This window comes from Balaenoptera musculus, chromosome 4, assembly GCF_009873245.2.
Source record: "Balaenoptera musculus isolate JJ_BM4_2016_0621 chromosome 4, mBalMus1.pri.v3, whole genome shotgun sequence".
Taxonomy (NCBI): domain Eukaryota; kingdom Metazoa; phylum Chordata; class Mammalia; order Artiodactyla; family Balaenopteridae; genus Balaenoptera; species Balaenoptera musculus.
Genome location: NC_045788.1, coordinates 100,025,272 through 100,050,733, shown reverse-complemented (window position 1 = coordinate 100,050,733; position 25,462 = coordinate 100,025,272). Strand labels below are relative to the sequence as shown.

At 33.5% G+C, this 25,462-nt stretch overlaps 1 protein-coding gene across 1 annotated transcript in view; it reads left to right on the top strand.

Annotated features, from left to right (window-relative positions):
- EPHA6 (EPH receptor A6) overlaps positions 1-25,462 on the top strand; it is an 852,487-nt gene that overhangs the window by 141,680 nt on the left and 685,345 nt on the right. The window contains exon 3 of the mRNA XM_036850549.1: positions 9,542-10,205. Within this exon, the coding sequence (XP_036706444.1) occupies positions 9,542-10,205 (664 nt within the window). The remainder of the gene's footprint in view (positions 1-9,541; positions 10,206-25,462) is intronic.

The window sequence follows — 25,462 nt, the reverse complement described above, 5'->3', positions numbered from 1 at the left end:
TAAGTGAAACTGCTCACCTGGTATCAGGACTTACTGAAGCTCAGGTTCTTTTGTCTCATCACAGAAAGAATTCAGGGTGAGACAAAATGATAGGCAAAGAGTGAATTTATTAGCATAGGAAGCTTGTGAGAGATACAAGTGGGCAGGCAAGGGAACGCAGCCCTGAGAGCAAAGAGGGCTACATTTTTATAATCAAAGAAAAAGTGGGCAGGGGGAAGACCACCTTCTTCATCATTCTTGGATAGATGTCAAGGCTTACATCATTAGTTCCTCCTTTGATCCTATGTGGTTTAGCCGGGACTGTCAAGGCGCTATTGAAATCATATGTATTTCAGCAGAAAGGTGGTAACATATACTAAAAAATGGTTATTAATCTCAGGTTTTGGTATAATGTCCCCTTTCATCTAGTTTCTTTCCCCTTTCACCTGTATTCCATCTTGGCTACATGCAGAAATGGTCTTCTTCAAGGACCAGTAACTCCCTGGCTTCATGTAACAGTATTCAGACCCCATATCTATTGTCTTGTGTTTTAACTATCAGGACTTGTGGCTTGAGTGTGCCTGGAACTTGAATGCACCTGGTCTTCCTTCAAGATAGAGTAGGTTATTGGATTCTTTTCTTGAGTGGTCATTAGCTTACAACAGTTTCCCAAACTCCCTTAAAATTTCCCTTCTGTGTTTAATCCCCTAGTGGGATTTTTAAACTAATTATTCTACTCTATCCCTACCACTAACATTGATTTGAATCAGGCAGCATCAAACCAAAAGTGGTTAGGGTTACTCTGCCAACAGGAGCTAGGGGAAGGGTGTTTTTTATACAGCAGACATAGAAGCAAAGCACAGAAATTATTTGATTGGCTATAGCTTAAGTGGGTACCTCATTTAAGTGGGAAAGGCTAGATGGCTGTTTGTGATTGGTTGTTCTTAGGTTTTGATTTCCTAACCTTGGAGCATTTATAGGAATTTATTATAGCTTAAATTTGGGTTTGCTTACACAAGCTGCGAAGGCATTAGAGCCACCCCAGTCTAATAGCCTCCTTGTTTAATTACTTTAATACATGCTTCTGCAGGGTAGACTACCTTGTGAACTGTATCTGCTTTTATGGCTGGATAAGTAGAACAGAGAACTTCTTCTATCTATTAGTTATTTTATGAGTTTGTTTCTTTGGATCAAGGAGAGGATTACATGTGATGAATAGAAAAGCTCTGTCTCTTGGAGTGTCTTGCTCAATGAAAGCTTTTGATTAAGCAAGAATCAGTTGTCTTCCAAAGGGTTGGCAGGAAGAATGTGTCATGAACCATATAGCTGTTTGTTCTAAGAATGTACATGTTGGATAATGGTATGGTAAAGTCACTGTGGCCACAGGAGGAAACAAGAATTACACTTGGAAAGGAGAAGTCTATTATACGCACAGGTTCCAGGCAGAAGGTCATCAAGGCCATGCAGGGCCACAGGGGAAGCAGTCGGTTTTGGTCAAGTGACAGAAGACAGGAGTGAGGGGAAAGTCTGAGCCAGAGCCTTTATTGGGGTTTCTGTGGGAAACGCAAGGCAGGGCCCAGTAAACAGCTTAGGATTGGCTAGTTTGAATAATTCCTTCAGGCTTTGGGCTATAAGGTTGGTCTCTAGTTGCCTGGTAGCTGCCCCTGGGTTTAAGACAGAAGAATTACTGGCTTGGTGTGTGAGAGTTAGGTAAGGAAGTAGTTGGGCCTATAGACTCTGGTTTGGTTGGTTTGCCTATGAAAGATATGCTCTAGGCCCAGAGCCTTTTGGTATCTCTAAGAATTAGCTAGCCCTGGGAGAGACAATCTCCCCTAGGCCAACAAGTCACCAGTAAAACATCATGAAATACAGAAAATGAAGTTAGAAGGCCTGGTTCTAGTCCTTGACGCATGCAATTCCTGGGTATTGAATTCCTTATCAGTAATGTGAAAATGAAAATATCTGTCTCACTTTATTGGACTGATGAGGACCAAATAAGTTAACATTTGTGAAAAAGCTTTGATGGTATAAATTCAGGATACAAATAGTTGCCCTCAGGAATCATTATATCCAAGGTACCCTTGAAGTTTATAAAAGAAAGAACCCTTTGGTGTACAACTGATTCTTGTTTAACCAAACCGTGTACATCTAAATATTTCACAACTGGAGAATAAGTATGTGTTTGTTTTTGTTTTAAATAGGGGTGAAAACTTTTACCCACTAAATATATGTAGTACAGGACTGTGCTGCCAAAAATTATATGCATATAGATTAGTGTTATACATTATTTTTCTATACACTCTTCTCCCTCTGCCTTATTGAATCTTGTAATTCTTTAAGGTTAAAGTCTAGTCTCTCCATCTTGGCCAAACCTGCCAAACCACCCTCGTTCACAAGTGTTGCTATCCTTTGGACACTTACTCTATTTACTACATATACTGTTTATTTGTTTCTTATATTCAGTTCTGTGCTGTCAATTATGTTTTCATAATTTATTACCTTAAAATATTATAATAAGTCCAGTAAGAGCAAGCAATTCTTGTATCTAATTTCTTCACTCCTCGTATGGAATTTAATGTATACTGTAAACTCACTAAATATTGTTTATTGCTTATTAACACATGATCTGTAGGATCAATGGAGAACTTTAGGAAGCAAAAATGTTTTGAGGCAAATGTTTACATTAACTACCCAATAATGAAGCAGAACATAAGAGTTTTTTATAATATTTAACTCTCTTTGATATTAAAGAGTAATTATAGTACCTTACACTCCAAATCGGATTTTTTAACCTTTTTTTTAATTGAAGTATAGTTAATTTACAGTGTTGTACAGCAAAGTGATTCAGTTATGTATACAGTATACATATGTTTATATATATATATATATATATATATTCTTTTTCAGATTCTTTTCCATTGTAGGTTATTATAAGATATTGAATATAGTTCCCTGTGCTGTACAGTAGGTCATTGTTGTTTATATATTTTATATATAGTAGTGTGTATCTGTTAATCCCAGACTCCTAATTTATCCCTTCCCCCACCGCCCAACTTTCCCCTTTGGTAACCATAAGTTTGTTTTCTATGTCTGTGAGTCTGTTTCTGTTTTGTAAATAAGTTCATTTGTATCATTTTTTTTTAGATTCCACAAATAAATGGTATCATATGATATTTGTCTTTCTCTGTTTGACTTACTTCACTTAGTATGATAATCTCTAGGTCCATCTGTGTTGCTGCAGATGGCATTATTTCATTCTTTTTTGTAGCTGAGCAATATTCCAGTATATATATGTACCATAACCTCTTGATCCATTCCTCTGTCAATGGACATTTAGGTTGCTTCCATGTCTTGGCTACTGTAAATAGCAGACATAGCTTCCATGTCTGCTATGAACATTGGGGTGCATGTATCTTTTCCAACTAGAGTTTTCTCTGATATGCCTAGGAGTGGGATTGTAGGATCATTTGATAACTCTATTTTTAGTCTTTTAAGAAACCTCGTTACTGTCCTCCATAGTGGCTGCACAAATTTACATTCCCACCAACAGTGTAGGAGGGTTCCCTTTTCTCCACACCCTCTCCAGCATTTATTATTTGTAGACTTTTTAATGATGACCATACTGACCGAAGTGAGGTGATACCTCATTGTAGTTTTGATTTGCATTTCTCTAATAATTAACGATATTGTGCATCTTTTCATGTGCCTGTTGGCCATCTGTATGTATTCTTTGGAGAAATGTCTATTTAGTCTTCTGCCCATTTTTTGATTGGATTGTTTAATTTTTTGATATTAAGCTGTTTGTATATTTTGGAAATTGAGCCATTGTCAGTAGCCTCATTTGCAGATATTTTCTCCCAGTCTGTAGGTAGTCTTTTCGTTTTGTTCATGGTTTCCTTTGCTATGCAAAGGTTTTAAGTTTAATTAGGTCCTATTTGGTACTTTTGGTTTTTATTTTCATCACTCTAGGAGATGGATCCAAAAAAATATTTCTGCAATTTATGTCAAAGAGTGTTCTGACTATGTTTTCCTCTAGGAGTTTTATAGTATCCAGTCTTTCATTTAGGTCTTTAATCCATTTTGAGTTTATTTTTGTATATGGTGTTAGAGAATGTCTAATTTCATTCTTTTACATGTAGCTGTCCAGTTTTCCCAGCACGACTTATTGAAGAGACTGTCTTTTTTCCATTGTATATTCTTGCCTCCTTTATCACAGATTAATTGACCATTAATTGACCATTAATTGACCATTAAATAAACCCAGACAAGTGGGTTTATTTCTGGTTGTCTGGGTTTATTTCTGGACTTTTTATCCTGTTCCATTGATCTATATTTCTGTTTTTGTGCCAGTACCATGCTGTTTTAATTACTGTAGCTTTGTAGTAAAGTCTAAAGTCAGGGAGCATGACTCTTCCAGCTTCGTTCTTCTTTCTCAAGATTGTTTTGGCTATTTGGGGTCTATTTTGTTTCCATACAAATTTAAACATTTTTGTTCTAGTTCTGTGAAAAATGCCATTGGTAATGTGATAGGGATTATATTGAATCTGTAGATTTCCTGGGGTAGTATGGTCATTTTAACAATATTAATTCTTCTAATCCAAGAACACAGTATATCTTTCCATCTGTTTCTGTTGTCTTCAATTTCTTTCATCAGTGTTTTATAGTTTTCAGAGTACCAGTCTTTTGCCTCCTTAGGTAGGTTTATTCCTAGGTATTTTATTCTGTTTGATGTGATGGTAAATGGGATTGTCTCATTAATTTCTCTTTCTGATATTTTATTGTTAGTGTATAGAAATGCAACAGATTTCTGTGTATTAATTTTGTATCCTGCAACTTAACTGAATTCATTGATTAGCTCTAGTAGTTTTCTGGTAGTGTCTTTAGGATTTTCTACGTATAGAATCATGTCTTCTGCAAATATTGACAGTTTTACTTCTTCTTTTCCCATTTGGTTTCCTTTTATTTCTCTTTCTTCTCTGATTGCTGTGGCTTGGACTTCCAAAACTACGTTGAATAAAAGTGGTGAGAGTGGGAATCCTTGTCTTCTTCCTGACCTTAGAGGAAATGCTTTCAACTTTTCACCATTGAGTATGATATTAGCTGTGGGTTTGAAATGTATGGCCTTTATTATGAAGAAGTAGGTTCCCTCTATGCCCACTTTCTGAAGAGCTTTTACCAAAAATGGATGTTGAATTTTATCAAAAGCTTTTTCTGCATCTATAGATGATCATATATTTTTTAATATTTACTTATTTATTTGGCTGCACTGGGTCTTAGTTGTGGCATGCGGGATCTTCGTTGCCATGTGCAAGATCTTCGTTGTGATGTGCAGAATCTTCAGTTGCAGCATGCAGGATTTTTTTTTTTTTTAAGTTGTGGCATGTGTGATCTTTAGTTGTGTCATGTGAACTCTTGGTTGTGGCATGTGGGATCTAGTTCCCTGACCAGGGATCGAACCTGGGCACCCTGCATTGGGAGCCTGGAGTTGTAGCCACTGGACCACCAGGGAAGTCCCAAGATGATCATATGGTTTTTATCCTTCAATTTGTTAATGTGGTGTATCATATTGATTGATTTGTGGATATTAAAAAATCCTTGCATCCTGGGATAAATCCCACTTAATCATGTTATATGATCCTTTTAATGTATTGTTCAATTTGGTGTGCTAGTATTTTGTTGAAGATTTTTGCATCTTTGTTTATCAGTGTTATTGGCCTGTAATTTTCTTTTTTTGTGATATCTTTGTCTGGTTTTGGTGTCAGGGTGATGGTGGCCTCATAGAATGAGTTCAGAATTATTCCTTCCTCTGAAGTTTTTTGGAATAGTTTCAGAAGGATAGGTGTTAACTCTTTTCTAAATGTTTGGTAGAATTCACCTGTGAAGCCATCTGTTCCTGGACTTTTGTTTATTGGGAGTTTTAAAATTACTGATTCAATTTCAGTACTGGTAATTAGTCTGGTCATATTTTCTCTTACTTCCTGGTTTGGTCTTGGGAGATTGTACCTTTCTTTAGACTTGGGAATGGAAGATGATACACTATTCCTAGAGCTTTAGATGGTTGTCCCCATTCATTTCTCTAGCTACAACCCTCTTTGTGAAGCAATGACCTTGAGCAATAAGGTAATATGCTACTTAGATCCTATGCTTTCCTTCTGTACCACACTGTAGGTAAGACCCCGAATTCCCTGCTCAGATGGCTTCAAATCTCCTTTCAAGAACTTTAAGGCTTCTTGTTGGGGGTACATCTTCCAAAGGGTGAACTGTGCTACTGGTATGCTCAACCTAGGTTGAATAGAGGACCAGAGTTGGCATCTTTTTGTAGCAGAGAAGGGACACAGCTGGGACATGAAGACTGGGATGCTCATATATGTGCTTGTGTGAAGTCTTTCATGGTATGGGATTTACCGAGCATCAGGGAAGAAATAGAAATGGGGTTGACTAAGGTTAGGGGTTGGCTCTGGATGGACTACCACATGCTGGCATGAAATTCTGAGAAGTACAAATATTTTAAATTTGAACCTGGCCTTCCAGTATCTTTCTAAAGTAGGCAAATAGAACATACTTAGAGTTTGATCTTCTTTGAAGAATGATTTATCATTTAAAAATATTTAGACATTTGGTATGTGAGCCCTATACTTCCATTCTTTCCTTGGACCCCACATTTTTAGGGGCTCTATTTATTTTAATACTTGGAAATTGTAACTAAAAGTTATGTAACTGTATAAATACAAATATAACTTTGTGTAAATGCAGTGTTTTCAAAGGATACATTATGATTTAAATATGATAGCATTTCTATATCTACTAATGACAATATATTTTTAGTAAATTTCCTAGCCTTTTAGATCTTATAGCAATCTTGAATTTATTTATACTCTTATTTTAGTGAATCATATTCAAATTTAAAAATCTAATTTAAATTACTTTCAGTGTACTTGGATAAGATTAAATTTAGCAGTTGATCCCTTTTGGCTATTTTGGTATCTGAATCTCATTCTGATTTCTTTCTTTCTTTTTTTTTGTTGTTGTTGTTTTTTTTGACTACAGAGAGAAGAAACACTATTGTTTCTCAAACATCATTAATTTAACATAGAAAATAATGTACCATTTTGTTAAACATCCTTATGTAGTGCTTTGAAAAGAACCACATTTCTCATTATTTGCATGTATTTTGTTATTTCCTTATCTCTTGGTTCAGATTAGTCCTGATTCAGTGTATGCATGTCATATTCTTCTCATTCCTGATCTTTCTTTCCATCTAAATATTTTTTCCAAACCCAACATATTTTTAAATAAAGATATATAATGATTTCAGAACTTTTTTTTCTGTCACAGATGTAATTTTTCACATTTATTTAATCTCATATTTTAGGAGAATTGATTGTTTGATGAGAATGGTTAATACTTTTTATTAATATGAAGAGATATAGTCTGAAGATGTTAAAATGTAATTATTCAAACAGAATTTATTGACAGTGTATCTCTATACTCCTATATGGGAGAGTAGAGGATGCAGTGTAGACAATAGTAATTCCATGCATTCTCTGAGGAATAAAATCAATTCTGATTAGAAATTTATCTGAAATAAGAATAATCACTGGATAAGTAACTTAGAGGCTCTCCAATGGGAAAAATGCTTAAAATTTTGGACACTTATTTTGACAGTTCTCAGATTTTATTAGTTGTATCTTGTCTTACTATTTATATTCTGAATGGTTAGCTTACCATTTTAAATGAGCTTTGATAGTTCTGGTTTGCCTTTAAATTTATGTGTAAGAGTCATATAAGACCTATAATATGTTAGGATGAAAGGTATTTAGATGGGTAATTTTATGTGCCTCTGTGAGATTTTTGGATCACCCCTGATAAACAGTGGGTGTGTTTTGTAAAACTGTACCCACAGTTCTAAAGGAACTCATTGTTTCTTCTGGAAAATACCTTCTGAATTTCAAGCAAGCAACTTACAAATGAAATTTTAAATACAGAATTGTTTTTAAGTTTGCTTGATGGATAATATAAATTGTTTATTTGTGGAAATTTAAAGTAGATAATTGAAAGTATTAGTGTTTCAACAATCCAGTAGACTGAGGAAGGAAGCCATTCTGTTAGAAACTATATTAATTGAAATTCCACCAGTCTTGATTAATTAACTCTCTACAGCCAAATAAAATAAGAAACTGCAAACTGGATGAGTTAAATAAGCTTATTATAAATCACTGAAGTGTGGTATCAAGAAATAGAACACATTCACTATAGAAAACAGTTTATCGTTTCCACTATACTTTAATAGAAATGAGAAATTATGATGACTAGTATGTTTTTCCAAAAAGACTGTAAAGTTACCAGAATGTGTTTTTGTTTGTTGAAAATTATTATAACTTTTATTATACAAATAAAATATACTTACAGTCTAAAATGTAATATAGAAGTATGCAGTATTAGATATATAAATAATGACAATGTCAATTAATTTCAAGGTACTCAAACATTTTTACTAAAATTAAAAAAAAGATTAGTTTTTTCTATTCATATAGGTGACAGAATGCTTGTATGTAAACATGCAGAAGTGAAGATAATCTAATGATCTAGCTCAGAGTAAAAGCCAAAGTGTTTCCAGTGCTTACAAAGGCTTTTTTGCACCTTCTTTGCCTCTCTGTTTTGTGCCCGTTCAAGCTGTTCCTAAAACATACCTATACCCTCCTGCCTCAGGGATTGGTACTTACTCTTTCCTCTTCACTGCCTCACCTCTAAGACGTTACTTAAATGTCACAACCTCAGTAAGACCTTCTCTGGTCATACTATTTAAAATTTCAACCCTCTTCCCCATCTCCCTGCCTTATTTTTTCCCATTGTACTTTCTACCATATTTTTCAGTTGACTCATTTACAGTTTTTATTGCGTCTCCTCACTCTAAGTAAGATCTATGAAGGCAGGGAGTTTTTGTTCAGCTAGTGCACTGCTGTATTCCTAGTGTCCAGAATAGTGCCTGATAAATATTTCTTGAATAAATCTAAAGCCTTCTCTATGTCTATTTTCTATCAAAATAGACATGTAAATATTTAATTGAATACTGATGAATATACCTCAATTTGTGGCAAATTGGATATGAAGACAAATGGGTAACTAGAGTACATTTGTCATTGGTCTAGTTATTTGATCACATAATAGATGCTATTTTAGGTTGTTTATAGAGTACTAGAAACCATTTAAAGTTCTTTACATATATTAACTAATTTATGCCTCACAACAATCCTATGAAACAGGTACTCTTATCAGCTCCATTTTATAGTTGAGGAAACTAGAGGTTAAATAAAGTATCCCTTGATCTTGCAACTAACATGTAAGAATGTAAGATTCATACCAGGACAGCTGGTATGTTCAGAACCTATTGTCTTAATGAAAGGCTCCTGGTTAAAATCCTGCACCATTGTTGCTTTGCTTTGCTTTATTTGTATCCTTTTTATTCATTTTTCTTTCAGTAAAACAGAAAATTTTTGAAGTAATCATATATGTTCGACCACTGTGGTTTCATAATCATTTATTTTATTTTTGCTTTTTGCAGTGGGATGCCATCACTGAAATGGATGAACACAATAGGCCCATTCACACATACCAAGTATGTAATGTGATGGAACCAAACCAAAACAACTGGCTTCGTACAAACTGGATCTCCCGTGATGCAGCTCAGAAAATTTATGTGGAAATGAAGTTCACACTGAGGGATTGTAACAGCATCCCATGGGTCTTGGGGACTTGCAAAGAAACATTTAATCTATATTATGTGGAATCAGATGAGTCTCATGGAATTAAATTCAAGCCAAGCCAGTATACAAAGATTGACACAATTGCTGCTGATGAAAGTTTTACCCAGATGGATTTGGGTGATCGCATCCTCAAACTCAACACTGAAATTCGTGAGGTGGGGCCTATAGAAAGGAAGGGATTTTATCTGGCTTTTCAAGACATCGGGGCATGCATTGCCCTAGTTTCGGTCCGTGTTTTCTACAAAAAGTGCCCCTTTACTGTTCGTAATCTGGCCATGTTTCCAGACACTATCCCAAGGGTTGATTCTTCCTCCTTGGTTGAAGTAAGGGGCTCTTGTGTGAAGAGTGCAGAAGAACGTGACACTCCTAAACTGTATTGTGGAGCTGATGGAGATTGGCTGGTTCCTCTTGGAAGGTGTATCTGCAGTACAGGATATGAAGAAGTTGAAGGTTCTTGCCACGGTAAGAAAGAAATATTTAAATAATTATTCATGCATTCAAATGATGTTTCTTTAAAGGTAAATTGGTTGTATATTTATATTCAAATAATACATTTTCGAATACTATTCCTGGAAGAATTAATTGTGGAAGAAATTAACTCATATTAACTATAAGATAATTTCTGATTTTTTTTTCCTCCTGGGAATGGTGTATGAAAATGTAAAATAAATTATATACCATGACAAGTGTTCTTCCATATTGCCTTCAGTAAAATAGTTGCTGTATGAATTGCTGTATCCACCTGATTTTTACAAAGGAAAGCAACATCAATAGCAGCAACAAAAAGCAAGAGGGATCAAAGCAGGCATTTGCTTAACTTTTATGTTTTGGTGGTTTATAGAGAATATGACATTTAAAGACAGTTTGAAAACAATTCTTTCTTTCATGTTGAATTGTAATAATTGAATTGTACCTAGGTAAGCTGAAATTATATTTAAATAAATGAGGAATTCATATGTTTGCATATGAATCATACATATGTTTAAAAATATATAGGATAGTTTATAGGAATGTTATGTGTTTGGTGATTGAGTACTGAGTGTATCAGAAATTAATTTATCCTTTGCTACTATTAAATACAATTTCCTACCATATAACACATTAGCTTTTTTTGTTTAAATAGCAGTACTTGTGCAAGATCAAATTGTTAGGAAGTATGAACACAGTGCAATGCTGATTAAGTTTAAAACCATACCTTTCATAGAGTTATGATATGAAATATCTGTAATTTTCAAGATAAAACAGTTTTTTTATTTGAATCATTTTATGAAGGCTTATTAATCTAATAAATATATACACTTAAAATTTTTTGTATATCCCCTGATAAAGATAATTTATATCAATTATGTTTGGATTTAGGACTCATAATCAAAACACAAATAAAGAAATAAAATTAATGCTTGGTAAATAGTAACATAGTAGAGATCTTTTCCTCTCAATGGTAAATTATTTATAGTTTTTTTTCTATAGCACCATACTGAATTTACTTATTTTTTTGGTGATGTTCAGTGGTATGTTCCCACCCATTAAAAGGGATGAAAGTAAATGAGAAAAAAAATATTTGTTTCTATATAAGGGTCAGTGGTAATATATGTGAATTTTTAAACATTTTATCTATTTACAAAACGCTTGGGTTCTTGAATGCTGAAAAAGTTCACTAAAACCACCGGTGATGATTATGTTCGGTCATTTGAAAGTACTGTTTGTATGAAAAGTCTGTCGTATATTTATTGAAAGTGTGAGCCAACTTTCCTTCACTATTTAATCATTAAAATATATTTCATTGAAATTTATATAGATTTAATTCAAATTTTTGTTCACCTGTAACAAGGATTTAGAATGAATCAAAAATAAGTTATCAATATAAATGATCCTTTGAAGAGGTGCTATAGAATATTTTACATTTGAAAATGCAACATGAATAATTTTTCAGTGAGATTAAGAAGGCAATAATAGCCAAGGATAAAACATATGATATATACTAACTGTGTAGTTTTACCATATTTTATATTAGGTAGACGCTGGATATTGGTAAAAATAATAAAGCTTTAAAATTATTTAAACAATAATTATCTAAGGATTTATGTGATTAATTATTATTAAATATATTTGATGGCATTGATCACAGAATTAGAGGTAGTGACAATCATTGATGACTAGATGTTTTTTGCTTAATATGTCTGCTCTGTGAAATTTCATTCTTGTTTGCATGCCTGAAAATTCCTTCAGCTGTTGGCAAAGATGACTTTGGACATATGATAATTATCGGCTTATCTAGAGCTACTGCTAGACTCGTTCATTTTTATGGCTTGTTATCTCTATTATAATTTATTTGACTGCAGAAATGAGAGAGTGGGTACAGTACAAATGTTCATCATCTTCTTCTAGCAGATGGCAGAAATTGGAAGATTATGCTTGGATTCTAAATCCATGGCTTACTAACTTCCTTTTCCAAAAATAAATTAGTGGTTATAATCAATTAATGGTAAAGTATATGGAATACTATTACATGCAAACACATGTGCCTGGTTCCAATTGAATACAATGAATTGCTATTTACAAACAGAAAGGAAGTGGATGTGGAGACCTCATTTTTAGAGAAAGGTATCTTACACTATCACTAGTTTCCATTTTAAAGTATTTATTTGTGTTCTTGATGCTTCATATTGCCCCTTTCTATCCTCTGATAATAATTTTTTATCATGGATTCTATTGCAGTCTGTCAACAATTTATCTCACAACCAAATCTCAGAATTACCTATAACCTACATGACAGATTAATTGAAATTTATGTGAATAAAGAATAGCTCAGGCAATAATGTGACCGTATGTTTATATATATAATGAGAAAAGAAAAAACAATGTATATCATTTTCTTTTCTTCTGGTTTATTCTATTAGAGCATTTATTTTAGCTATTTTTTTGAGTACCTACTGTCTGTTAATCATTTTGATAGGTAGTAGAGATAAATATAAATAGAGGCATATGTTTCAATGATCTATTGCTATTGAGGTAAAATAACCCAAAACTTAATAACTTAAAGCCACAATAATTTATGATTTCTTAGGGCTCAGGTGGGTAATTCTTCTGCTTATTGTAGAGTAAACAGAGGTCACTCATGTAGCTGAATTCAGCTGGGAGCTTAACAGGGGTTGGAATGTCTAAGATGACCTCATATATTCCAGGGCCTCTCTCTACATGGCCTTACATCATTAAAGAATCTGACTCAAGCTTTTTTACAGTATAGTGGCTTGCCAAAGAGGGAGTTTTTCACATGGCCATGTATAAAGTGAGTATACGAGGGGACTGCAAAAGGGGTTGAATGCCTGTAAGTATGTTTATAGCGAGCTGCCAGTGTAACAGTATACCACAGTCTTCTCTCTTAATGCTCATGACTAATGTCCCTCCTTCATGCACAAAAGCCCACATCCTCCCAAAGATCTATTCCATTATGGCATTGTGTTGAAGTCCAGAAGAGCTTCAGTGAAATCTCTTCTGGATATGAATAAAGCTTCATAGCTAAAGCTCTCCTTCATCTGGAGAATTAAAAACTAAACGAGATGTTATTGTTCCTCACACACACAGCACACATGGGACAGGATTAGGAAGATTGTAAAAGATTCTCACATTCCTGAAGGCAGGGAACATAGCAGTCACTGGTCCATTGTGATTCTGAAATCCAGCAAAGGTCATCAGAGTCCCTAATTATAGGGGCAAGGACTGTTCTTTGCTTGGAGCCCAGTTCTGCAACCTGGGGTTAGTTCTCTGTGGCTCTTTGTCTTCATTACTCTTGACTTTGCCCTCTGAGTTATCCTTCTTAGTCATAAGAATTTCCATGTGGCCAGTTGCTAGTTTTACCATCTGTCAGGAAAACTTCTTAATTTGATCCACAACATTATGAAGTACTTTTTGTGTCTTCCAAGTTATCACAGGTAGTATTTCTCACCAATTGTTGGTTGACCTTTCATTATCTCCAATAATAATTAATTTACTGCTCTTCCATCCTCCAGTCACAGCCTTCTTGCCACCCTTCCAGCCTCCACAGTCTTTTCATTACTAAAGCAAATGCCACATGTTTTAGCTTTTTGTTAAAACAGTATCCTTTATCCTGTATAAGTTATTTGCTTACAATCTGGAAATATGGACCGGGTTCAGTTGGCTGGTTCTTCTGCTGGTTTTATCTGGGTCACTCAATGCCACTGCAGTTATTTGGAGGTTTAGCAAGGCTGGACATCTAACATGGCTTCACTCACATGTCTGATGCTTCATCTGAGATGTTTGAGGCCCTAAAGTCGCTTATTGTGTAAATCCTGATAGCAATTTTAATACATTTCATGTTAGGAAATTATTCTATTTTTTCTTTCTCTTCCATTAGAACTAGTTAGTCATTGTGCCATTCAAGGGACTTCGCAATTTGGCCTTGTCTTATTATTTTCTGACTTCGGCAAATTCTGTCTCCTGTTCTGTTTTTGTTACTTTTGAATAATCCATGTATTTTTCATGTTTCTTGCTCTTTTTTTTTCATGTTTTATCTAGCTGCTTGGTGTCCCTTTCTTCTTCCTTTTCTGTGGTGGAATTTTATTCATCCTTCAGGGTCTAGCACAAATATATATGTCACATATATATAGCACATATATCTGTATCTTCACAAAGTTAATGTCTCTGTCATCTGTGCTATAATTTGTTCTAATTATTTATGTGCCTGTTTTACCAGGGCTGTCAGATAAAAGAGATATATTTAAAAATCATTTGTGTAATGAAGGGTAAGAAACTTATTGATGTGAATGATAAGTAGTACCAGGTTCTACTGAATAGTTAAAGGTAGAAGTTGTTGGTATACTGACAGAATGCTCTGTGTCTTCGTATTTCTGTGAAATAGGAAAGTTTTCTTCAGGGAGGGTTGTGGTATTTTAGATCTGGAAAGCCTTTGAAAATATTTTTGTCCCTCATTTTATGAATTAGGATTCTAAGTTATAGAGAACAGAATTTTATTCCCTGGGGCCACTTGGTAACTAATACTAGATTTATAACTAAAGCCTAGATAATTCTCAGTCTGGTCTTTGTGTGTCTTTCTTCCCTCCCTCCCTCCCTCCCTCCATGTCTCCTTCTCTCCTCCCCTTCTTCACTTCTTCCCTTCCTTTCTCTTTCTCTTTCTCTTTCATTTCCTTATTCCAAGCATCCATGCTCTCACCTTGATGCTTTAACTTTTCCTGCTTGCCAAACAGTACAGAGGAGCCCTTAGTTACTCATCATTAATTAGGCCCTTTTTGCTCTGTGTTTATTGTGTGGAATCTGATATGGGCACTGTTAGAACAGTATCTACACATCCATTCTGAGATTCAGGCTACTGAGAATGATGGAAAAATATAGATTTATCTGGGACTTTGCTGTTAGACATGATAAATAGGAAAAATTACAGTGAGGTTTTAGGAATACTCATAATTTACTTGAATACATTTGAGAACTCTTGGCCTGCTACATAACAAAAGTACAATAAGCTGGTTTAAAATAGAATAAATCTATATCTACCCATACTATCATATATAATGAATTGTGTATATTTATTTGCATTTAAATAATTTATTATCATATTTTATCCTAAAAGTTATAATACTAAATGTTTCAACTTGTGATTCCTTTCTCTGTAATGTTAAGGTGTATCTAGATCCAAATATTAGAAGCACAAAAAAGAGAGGCACTTTTATTCTTATTATTTTCGATCAGGTTTAAGTAGACATAAACATTATATTAAGCAGATATGCTAAAATTTAAAACCAAACACAGTAATTTGGGTAACTCTACATTATAGGCAGTATTTTATACTTGGCTCCAATATCTTATTTTTCATACATTTTTATTTTATTTCATAGGTTCATAATTAAAACTGCCATACTTAGGCATATTGATGTTACAGATTTAAATTTTTAAATTGTCTTAATTTATTCCAGTAAGGGCTTGAATAAAAAATAGCATTGATTCATAAAACATTAATTTACATCAAATAGTGTTTCACTTCATATAACTAAGAATATCTTAACACTATGGAAGAAAATTGGAATCAATTAACATGGAAAATTGAATAATTTTTGTTGAGTTGTGAATTCCGAAGTGACATGAATCCCTAATAAACTCCTGTTGGATATTAATTTAGAATAAATCTCATTTAGGTAGTAACACACTTGTACTTAGAGATATTAGTTAGGGTTTGGTATTTCAGACCTGCTTTGAATATATATGTATTTTTATTGTAAAGGTATCTTCTTTAAGCCTTTAAGTATCACATGATATAATTTAATAAAATAACATCTGGCTATGAAAGTAAAGTTCTAAAACATAAAGAATATTTTATAACTTTTTCTCTTCCTAGAAACATGTTTTTGTTTATTTTCCCTCTAGTGCTGCTTAAAAATTCTGGAGGAAAGGATGGTGGCAATTCTTGGACCATTGCATTATTGTTCACAGAGGTGAATGGGATATTCAGGGCCTTTGGTGACATAGCTATCGATTTGATCTCCTGAAGAGTGTTGTTATTAAGGCTTCATGACTCTGTCCTCTGTTGCAATTCAGAAGCATTTACGCTCTGTGTTTATGATCTTCTGTCTAGTCATGTTATCAGAGATGAATGTGGAAGCAGAGAGCATAAAGAAATTTTGAAACACCAGGATTTGCTGGCATTAAATAAGGGGGCTTGAAGGTATGATGAAAAGCTGAAAGGCGAGATTGGGATCAGAAAAAGGGACAGACTTACTGGCCCAAATAGTATTTTCACTTTCTAAAGGTTACCACAACATAAATATAAACTCTTACAATATAACCTTCAATTCCAAATAAAGCGGCTTTATTGCATGAAGCAATTCCAGATTTTCTTCTGGCTTGAGAATAATATGAAATCAAGAGGCTTGAAGGAGTTTAAAAATAGAAGGTATTATTTCCAAACAAAACATAATAAAGTTAAATAACTATATTGTACTTTGTTCTTTGTCACAATTTTTAAAATAGGTTAAAACATAAACTGTCTTGAAATGATCATTCTTAATAAATTATTTTGACCAAATTTTAACTTCAATTATAGTTTCTATTTTACTGTCAGCCAACTTGAAAGCTGTAAATCATATTTCTATAGGAGCTATGCTTAATTTAAAAAATCCTTTCTTAACACATATATCTCTAAGAGGGGATAAAATTATATAGTATCTCTCTTTTCTTTCCAACATGACACACCATGTCACCCCCTGAAATTACTACCTTTCTTGTGAACATTGTCTAGAGTTTTAGTTTGGCTTTTTAAAGAAACAAAATCAATAGTTTCATAAAGTCAGTACTTAGATACACCAAAATATATTAACAGATTTTATACTTGATATTTTTTTCTATCATTATATCCTTTCTACTGGGTTCATTATTCCATTTGCTGAAGTATATCCTTTGGTAGATCTTTTGGCAAGGTTCTATAATTTTAAGCCCTTTATTTAATGGATATCTAAAAATATTTTGTCCTCCCTTTTCAATGATTGTTTATTTGGATATAGAATACTAAGTGACTATTACTTTTCCTCAGCACTCTGAAAATATTATTTCCCTGTTCATAAGAATCTGTTGTTGCCAGTGACCTTCTGACAGTCTTAACTGTCATTATTTGGGAGATTACCTATAGATTCCATATTTTTGGTCTTCAGTTACATTATTATGTAACTGCTATGGATTATTTTTTCCTGCTTCACTTCTCATTTTGTGTTTTAACCTGAAAAAGTGTGTGTGTGTGTGTGTGTGTGTGTGTGTGTTACTTTATTCTGTTTTGTATTTCTAGAATACCTATGAGATATTTGTTGAAGACTTTCAATATTATCCTCTTTGTCTCCGATATGTTTTTTTTTTTTTTTTAATTTTCAATCTCAGCTAATTTCCAGGTAATGAATTTTCACTTTGGCTATAGCTAGTTAAGAGATTACTTCATCCATTGAGGTTTTTTTTTCATTCTCACTTGTTATTGTTTTATTTCTGCCTACTTTGTTTCATAATTTATTTTTCTTTTTTATGGATACCATTTTATTCTTTATGTATTTTAAAGTCACATTCAAATAAATTTTGAAAGAAATTGAGTCTAAATATTTCTAAGCATTAGTGTCAGCATGTACTTTGGAGTTGTAACTTGTGTGCTAACTTGTTTTCTATGTCTTTTTTTTTTTTTTTTAATTTAGAGAGTTTATAGTTGAACTAATCTTCCCTAAGGCCTTATAAATAGAAAACTGAAGAGCCCTAAGAAATTTACCAAATAATTCATGTTAGTATTACTGATTGACAGGAGTTCCACTCCATGCATTCAGGGATCTAGGACTTCTTGCATTTAGTGGGCCAGCCATCTCCTAGGGCCTTATAGTTATCTGTGTCCAGTTCAGAGGTTGTAAAAAGAGATTGGAGAAGACACATGTGTTTCTTAACCAACTCAGATCTGAAGAGCCACATGAATTCCTCTCAGATACAGCACTGGGAACTGCCTATGTGACCACACCTAACTGCAAATAGGGGTGGGCTGTTGTTAAATGTTATCCCTGGCTCAATAGTCACTTTCCAGCAACAATTCTTTATCATGGAAGAGGAAGCCCGATTTTTGTAGATACTTGGTTATCTCTGCAGTAGCCTGCCACTTCATCCACAAAGTGTACATAATCATCCTCATGTATCTGTCAATACAAATTTTTCTCCATCAGGTTCAGATACGTTCTTTTGTCAGCTGGTGACCTACACATTAAATGACAAGCCATTTACCCTAACACAAAATACACAATGGTTGAAATAAGTGGAAAACTGCCATTAAGAAAGGAGAATAATAGGAACTAGTGCTCCATAGCAGTGATGGGCAGGCATTGTGAAGAACCTCAACAGCAGTTGAGTTGATGCTCTTATCCGTCCTTCTCAATGGCCCTTGGCTATGCTATCTGTGAGCTTCTTATTATCCTGACAGTTTTTCAATTAGTTATTGGTGGCTGAACGGCTTTCATGCCTGTTTCATGCTCATCTATTTTGGGGACTCCAGAGTCATTTCATGGTTACAGGCTCTTTTAGACCAGACTCATGATTTGTTGGCAATAAGATTTCCTTAAAGTCATAGTAGCCTTTTAATCTATTTGTCAATTCCATGTGTCAGAAACTACACATAAAATCCACACCTGAAGTTTTTTCGTTGTGTATACACACACACACATGCACACACATGCACACACGCCCTTCAATTAGGGTAATATTTAGAAGCTGAGAAGACAAAATTCCAAATTCTAGAGCTTTAACATATAGAAGTTCATTTTTAATTTACATTACAGTCCAGGGTGTTCCTGGCTGTTGAGGGCTTTCCTTCATACAGAAAATAGGAGAATTATATATTTTCCGTCTGTAGCTCCATTATCTCGTATGGCCTTGTAGTCATCTGTATCCAGTGAGAGAAAGAAGGAAAGCATATAGGGTACACATCTTCTTAGAAGCCTTGGCATAGAAATGACATATACATTTTACTCACAGTTGACACACTTGTAAAAATTATATAATCAGTAGAGTAAAAGCTTCTTTGTGTAAACTTTAATATTAAGCTACATCCAGAATAAATAATCAGGATTTTTTTGATCAAATGACAAGCATTAGGCTATATATTAATGTTCCATCGAACCAGATATAAACTGAACTAATTATGCTAAATTAAACATTAGAGTAAAAGTTATTTCTATAAATTTATACCTTATTCTCTGTCCATAGAAATAAATAGGATTCAACTATTTGAAGAGGGGGTGATTATTTCCATGAAGTATCCATAATAGCAACAGAGAACATTCAGAATAAACTTTCCAGTGGGATATTATGTAGTACATTGAAGATATAATGGCAGAATTTTACCAGAGAAGAAAAATATCTCACTTTTCATTTTATAGGAATAGAGTATAACAAAATATTGTATTTAATAAATCTGTATATAATTCAGATTAAATTTTATTCTAAGCATCACAACAACTATATATAGTAAAATTATATCATGCGTGTTAAAATCTGAGGATAATTTTGTTATACATTTTTTAATTATATATTCAGAGCTAGCATTAGAACTACAAGGTATGGTTGACTTTGTATCCTCCATATGAAAAAAAATGTAATAATTTGCATTTTTAGAGTATTTACATATCTCAGCTCTAGGGAAGTATATTTCAAAGGACAACATAGTTCTAAGGAGAATAGGCATCAAAGGAATAAAACTTGATACAGAACAAGGAGTGGGTGTGACAGGGTTGAAGAAAAGTGTATCTGATATAAATATACTTCAGATGTTTACTTTGGTTTAACATATCTTGTTATCCTTTGTGAGAAAAGCATTTTTAATTTTATTTATAGTAACAGTTATTATGATTACCTGGGAAGTGATGCTAAACTCGAATACACATTGTGATGATATGGGGGGGACATTCTTAATATTTTTGAGTCCTTTGAAATAATGACTTATAATGAGAATTAGATAAATTACTGGTGTCCTCAATTATGCACGTGGCCTTTTAAAGAAATAGTTCTCCTTTTTTGTACTTGAATTTTTTTCCCTTTTGGCATATAATACTATAAAATGGAAAATTTTAGTATTACAAGTATTTCTCTATCATTATTCTGTATAACCAGTTACTATTTTCAATCTGAGCTTAGGCCAAACTATCTGTTTTTAGGATAAGTTATAATAAATAAGGAATATAGGTATTACTGAAAATGGTAGTCTCCATTTTACAGGGAACTATAGAGTGGTGATAAATTTAAAGGGATGGAGATTTCTAGTTGCCAGTTGCTCTGTACAAGGACTATCACCATATAAAGAGGCAAGCAGTACCAAAATTGATGGGAACTTTGGGAGCATAAAAACAAGCTCTGCTTTATCTTCAGCAGTGGACAAGGAAAAAGCATGATTTATTCCCATTATTTGACAGTATCAAAGGTGACTGCTATAGAAAGCCATGAAAACCTCTTGAAAGATGCAAACCCTGTTCCTTTGGACAGAGATAAACAACTATTGTCTTGGATAGAATTCTTTAAATAGGATCAGTTTATTTTTTGTTTTTTTTCTTAAAATATCTTATATCCTCATTTCTTTGTTTCTATTCTTATTTTGAAGTTAACTAATACTATTCAGGATGGTTTACTTTTCACCCTACCATGGTAAAAAATTATATTCTTTATCTCTATATTAATTAAATATTTAAAATAAAATTAACTGGCAATTTTTTAGCTGGTAAAACTTTGAAATGGCAATATATATGGATTATGTGAGAGCTTTTCTAAAGATTCTCTATTAATTTACTAATTGCATTATGACCAAGAGCATACTCTTCCTAAAGCCTAATTGTATGTGGGTATTATAGATTGCTAAATGTGAACTAATTTTCCATGCATATGAAATATGATGCTTAATTATGTAAAAAAAATTTTAAAATAATTATCCTATACAATAAATGGGATACATTAATTAGGTAAATATTTTTATTCACAATGGTTGCTAAATTTTTTCAAAAGTTCTCTGACATCTATTGAGTTGACCACAAAATTTCTCTATATACTTATTGATGAAATGTTATAATAATATATTGACTTAGATGACCCATCTTTGACTCAGTAAAGTTATCTGTTCCTGATGCATTATTACTTTAATGCTGAATTATATATTTTTTCTTACATTTGTTAAAAATTGGCAAGAGGATATTCTATCTAATGCAGTGAATTACAAATTTGTTTTGAGTGATGTAAGGAAGAGTAGAATAATTTGATGTATACACTGTGGTCTTAGATGAGAAGTTTAAATATTTGTAAGATATAAATTTTAATTTAGAATTATAAACAAATCACACTCAAAATTGTTACTGTTTTGCCACTTTGAACTCAGCAGAAATGATTAGAAATGTTATATGAAATAATAAGTGGAATGACATATAGACTATTTGAAAAGGATGCTAAAGGAGAGCAAGAGCCCTGGCAGACATTAAAATATATTCAAGAGAAGATATTTAAAATGTGTAGTATTAATTCCCAAAGAGAAATATTTATCAGTGGTACCGAGTAGACAGGGAAAAAATAGATTAAATTACATGAAATAGTTTTATCTATGGTAAAGTAGAGATAACTAATTAATAGGGAAAATAGATGGATTATTTAATACCATGGTTCTTACTTTATAGGGATTGAGATTGGGGAGGGGAGAGCAACAGTGATGTGGGTATAGGGCCAGCACTGCCATCTTTTACCAAGTCCCAGAGGAGTTACCTTCACCGTTGAATCCATCTTTCTTTAGAATGTGTGCAATTAGCCTCTAATTGTACTTTGGTTTAAGAATCTATTTGGGGGCAAGAAAAGTCTCACAGAAAATTTCTTGTTACAATAAAATGAAGCCTAAGGCAAAGTTTTAACAAAAAGGTGTTGGTTTGTAGGATACAAATTAGTATTTTCATGGAACTTTACAACTATGATTAAACAGTAATTTTTGAAGAATCGGAGAAAAGGTGAAAGAGAAACATGAAAATAAGAAGACATCATCTAGGTATTAAATATGGATTTTGGTCAATCAAAGGAAAAATCACAGATTATTTTTGATATTGTTAAAGAAAAAAATCCTTGTGACACGTGTTAAAGAACCAAGTTTTTCGAGAGTGGCGACCAAGCCTGTGGAGCCACCCTAGGAGCTGGAGCTGTCATATCCCCTCCTCTTCCACTTCCTGTTGCAAGCAATAAAGTGTGTTCATACCATAGTAAAAAACAAACTGTAAGGCAGACTTTATTCAGGGGCACTGCTGCAATGGAGTGTCATAGTAGTGGAGAGAAATTGAGCTTAACTCTGAATAGGAGTTAAAAATTCCCACAACAAGAAAAAAATTCCCACAACAATAGGAGTTATAAATTCCCACAGCAAGAAATGTGGGAATTTATAGCCATGGAGTGTGGTGTGGGTCAATGGATGGAAAATTACTAAGAGGGAAACATCAGGGGTAAAGCGTGGGGCAGTTCTGGCTCAACTATCCTGACAGGATTCTTTCTAATGGTGGACCAGGGTGACCAGATACCACCTGGCGGCTGATGGGAGATGAGGAATTGATCAGGTATTTAGGGTGGGGGATTTTCCCTAAACCAGTTTAGTAAGATTCTTGCGAAAACTGGACTCTGCAGGAACACAGACAAAAGTCCATGGTCAGGCCTAATTGAACAGAGGGCTCAGAAGAGCCTGACTAAAAGTTTGGTCAAGGAGAGACTCTTTGTCAGTATCACGTAACACTCTGTAGGTGGAGTTGGCAAACTACACCCTGCCTGCCGTTCTAGCCCCTTTTTGTAAATAGTTTTTTAGAGTACAGCCAAGTCCATTCATTTACATATTGTCTATCACTGTTTTCAAGCTACAGTTGCAACGTTGAGTAGTTGCTTCAGAAACCCTATGGCCCGTAAACCTAAAATATTTGCTTTACATATAGTGTTTGTAGACTTCTTCCATATAGGCAAATTAATGTATATCTGGGAAATATAAATAAAATGATCAAACTTGTTCTTTTAAGCCTGTTATTAGTGTGTTACATTTTTACAACTAAACAGAACAAAACTTCTAGTGGAAATGTTTTCCTCACAAGTTAGCTATCTTTTTATTTAGTCATTTGTTAAAGCATCTGTGCTAAGAAATATAATTTCAGAAATGCTCAGTAGAGGATTTCTTATTGATCTGTTTTGGGAAAAAGAGTTTGATTTTTATTAAAATGCAGAAATATCTGCGAGAAAAGACTTTATTTGTAAAAAATGTAGGGTATATGTGTGTATTTGTATTAGAGGCATATTCGTTCAGCATTGGCCGTTTGCTGATGAGACCTTTTCAAAGACTGTCTTTGTTAATTCTCTCACTCTGAAACATCTTGACTAGTTGCCATGCTAGACACTGAAAATTTATTTGTTAAAAATTGGTGAGTTAATAGTTTATATTCTTTGTGGAAAATGATACATAGGAGCAAATGATAAGTAAATTCAGATTGTCATTTACTTAGAAATTACAAGGAAACAGATTTTATGTGAACCATAATACTCAGTTTCCAGTAGGTTCTCATTTTTTTCTCCCTGCTTTCAGATTATATTGCACTTTCAGCAATGGCAGATACGTTTTTATTAATGTATACCATAGGCTTAACAAACATTTATTGCATACCTATTACATCCTGAATTACAACTGAATTGCTATGAATTACCATGGTCCCTGCCACACAATACACACAGAACTTGCCATAATCTTTTGTTTAAATAATTGTGCTGTTGATTTTGTGAGGGGGTGTACATTTACACAGAGCCCACAATTTCATATACTTTGCTCAGTATGTTATCGAACATATTTAGAATGGGCATTTTAAAAAGATTCTCCAAGTTGTTGACAATCTTGAACAAGTGTCTTTTTATAAAGATTTTTCTAAAAAAAAGCAATATATTGTACCTGTTTAAGGTATAAATAAGAACCTTTATTTTCAGCTAAAATAACAGTTTCACATTGTAAAGCATGTATTGTGTAATGTTCTATGTATGCATAGGAATTTTTGGGGATATATTATCTTCCATAGGCTCCTTGCAAATTTATTACTGCTGTATTTTGTCATTCATTTATTTTTCTATTTGTCTTTCTTGCTCCGCCCTCCCACCATCTCTCTTATTTAGGCACTTTGAAAAAATCAACTTAAGCTGCATGGTAAATATTTTATCATTATTTTCATTTATATTTGAGGTTTCTTAGACTATGTACTACCTGATTAAGCTTTCCTGCAGAATTGTGACTATATCATGCCATTTTTATTCTTGTCTTTTCATATATATAGATATTCAAGTCATTCATTGCACTTAATCACAAATAAGGATTTGGAAAAATCATTTGATATTTAATCTTAAAATGTATTTGCAGCATTTCATTGCAAGCATTATCATCTCCTTCCTAAGGAATGTCAGTCTAACTCACGCTATTCACTGTTTGAATAGAATGAATAGAACGAAGTGAATAGAGTGAATAGAGCTCTTCAAATAGAAGAGCTCCTTCCTTCCTTCCTTCCTTCCTTCCTTCCTTCCTTCCGTCCTTCCTTCCTTCCTTCCTCCCTCCTCCCTCCCCTTTTCCCTCCTTTTATTAATGTCCTGGAATAATACACACAAACTTAATTAGAGGAAATGGAGAAATAATTAATACATCTCTTCTGTTAAGATTCTTTTAGAATTTGAAAAAGAGTAGATACATGTATATGTATAAACGAATCACTTTGCTGTACACCTGAGACTAACACAACATTGTTAATCAACTATACTCCAATATAAAATAAAAATTTAAAAACAGATTCTTTTTTGTGTGTATACCAGGCATCCTTAAGAAGAGACTATGATCTTTGAACCATAGATATTAGCGATGCTTATACAATTTAATGGTCTGACTGCTAAGTGGAAAAAATATCATGCAACTCGTATGCCTACTAATGAAACATTGGAGAGAGTCTAGCATTGCATGTGAAATGTATCTTTAAATGAATATTACTTCAAAGGGATGATCAAAGTATCTAAGAATTCCTAAAGGAGATAGGAGTGCTTTTTTGAGAGAATTTCCCTCAATGCAATAACAATGAATGTCTATTCATTTACTGTCTGGTGTCCACAGAGTAGTACTATTTCATGAGAAATGTCTTAATTTTGCTATGACAGCTTGACTTTTCCCAGAT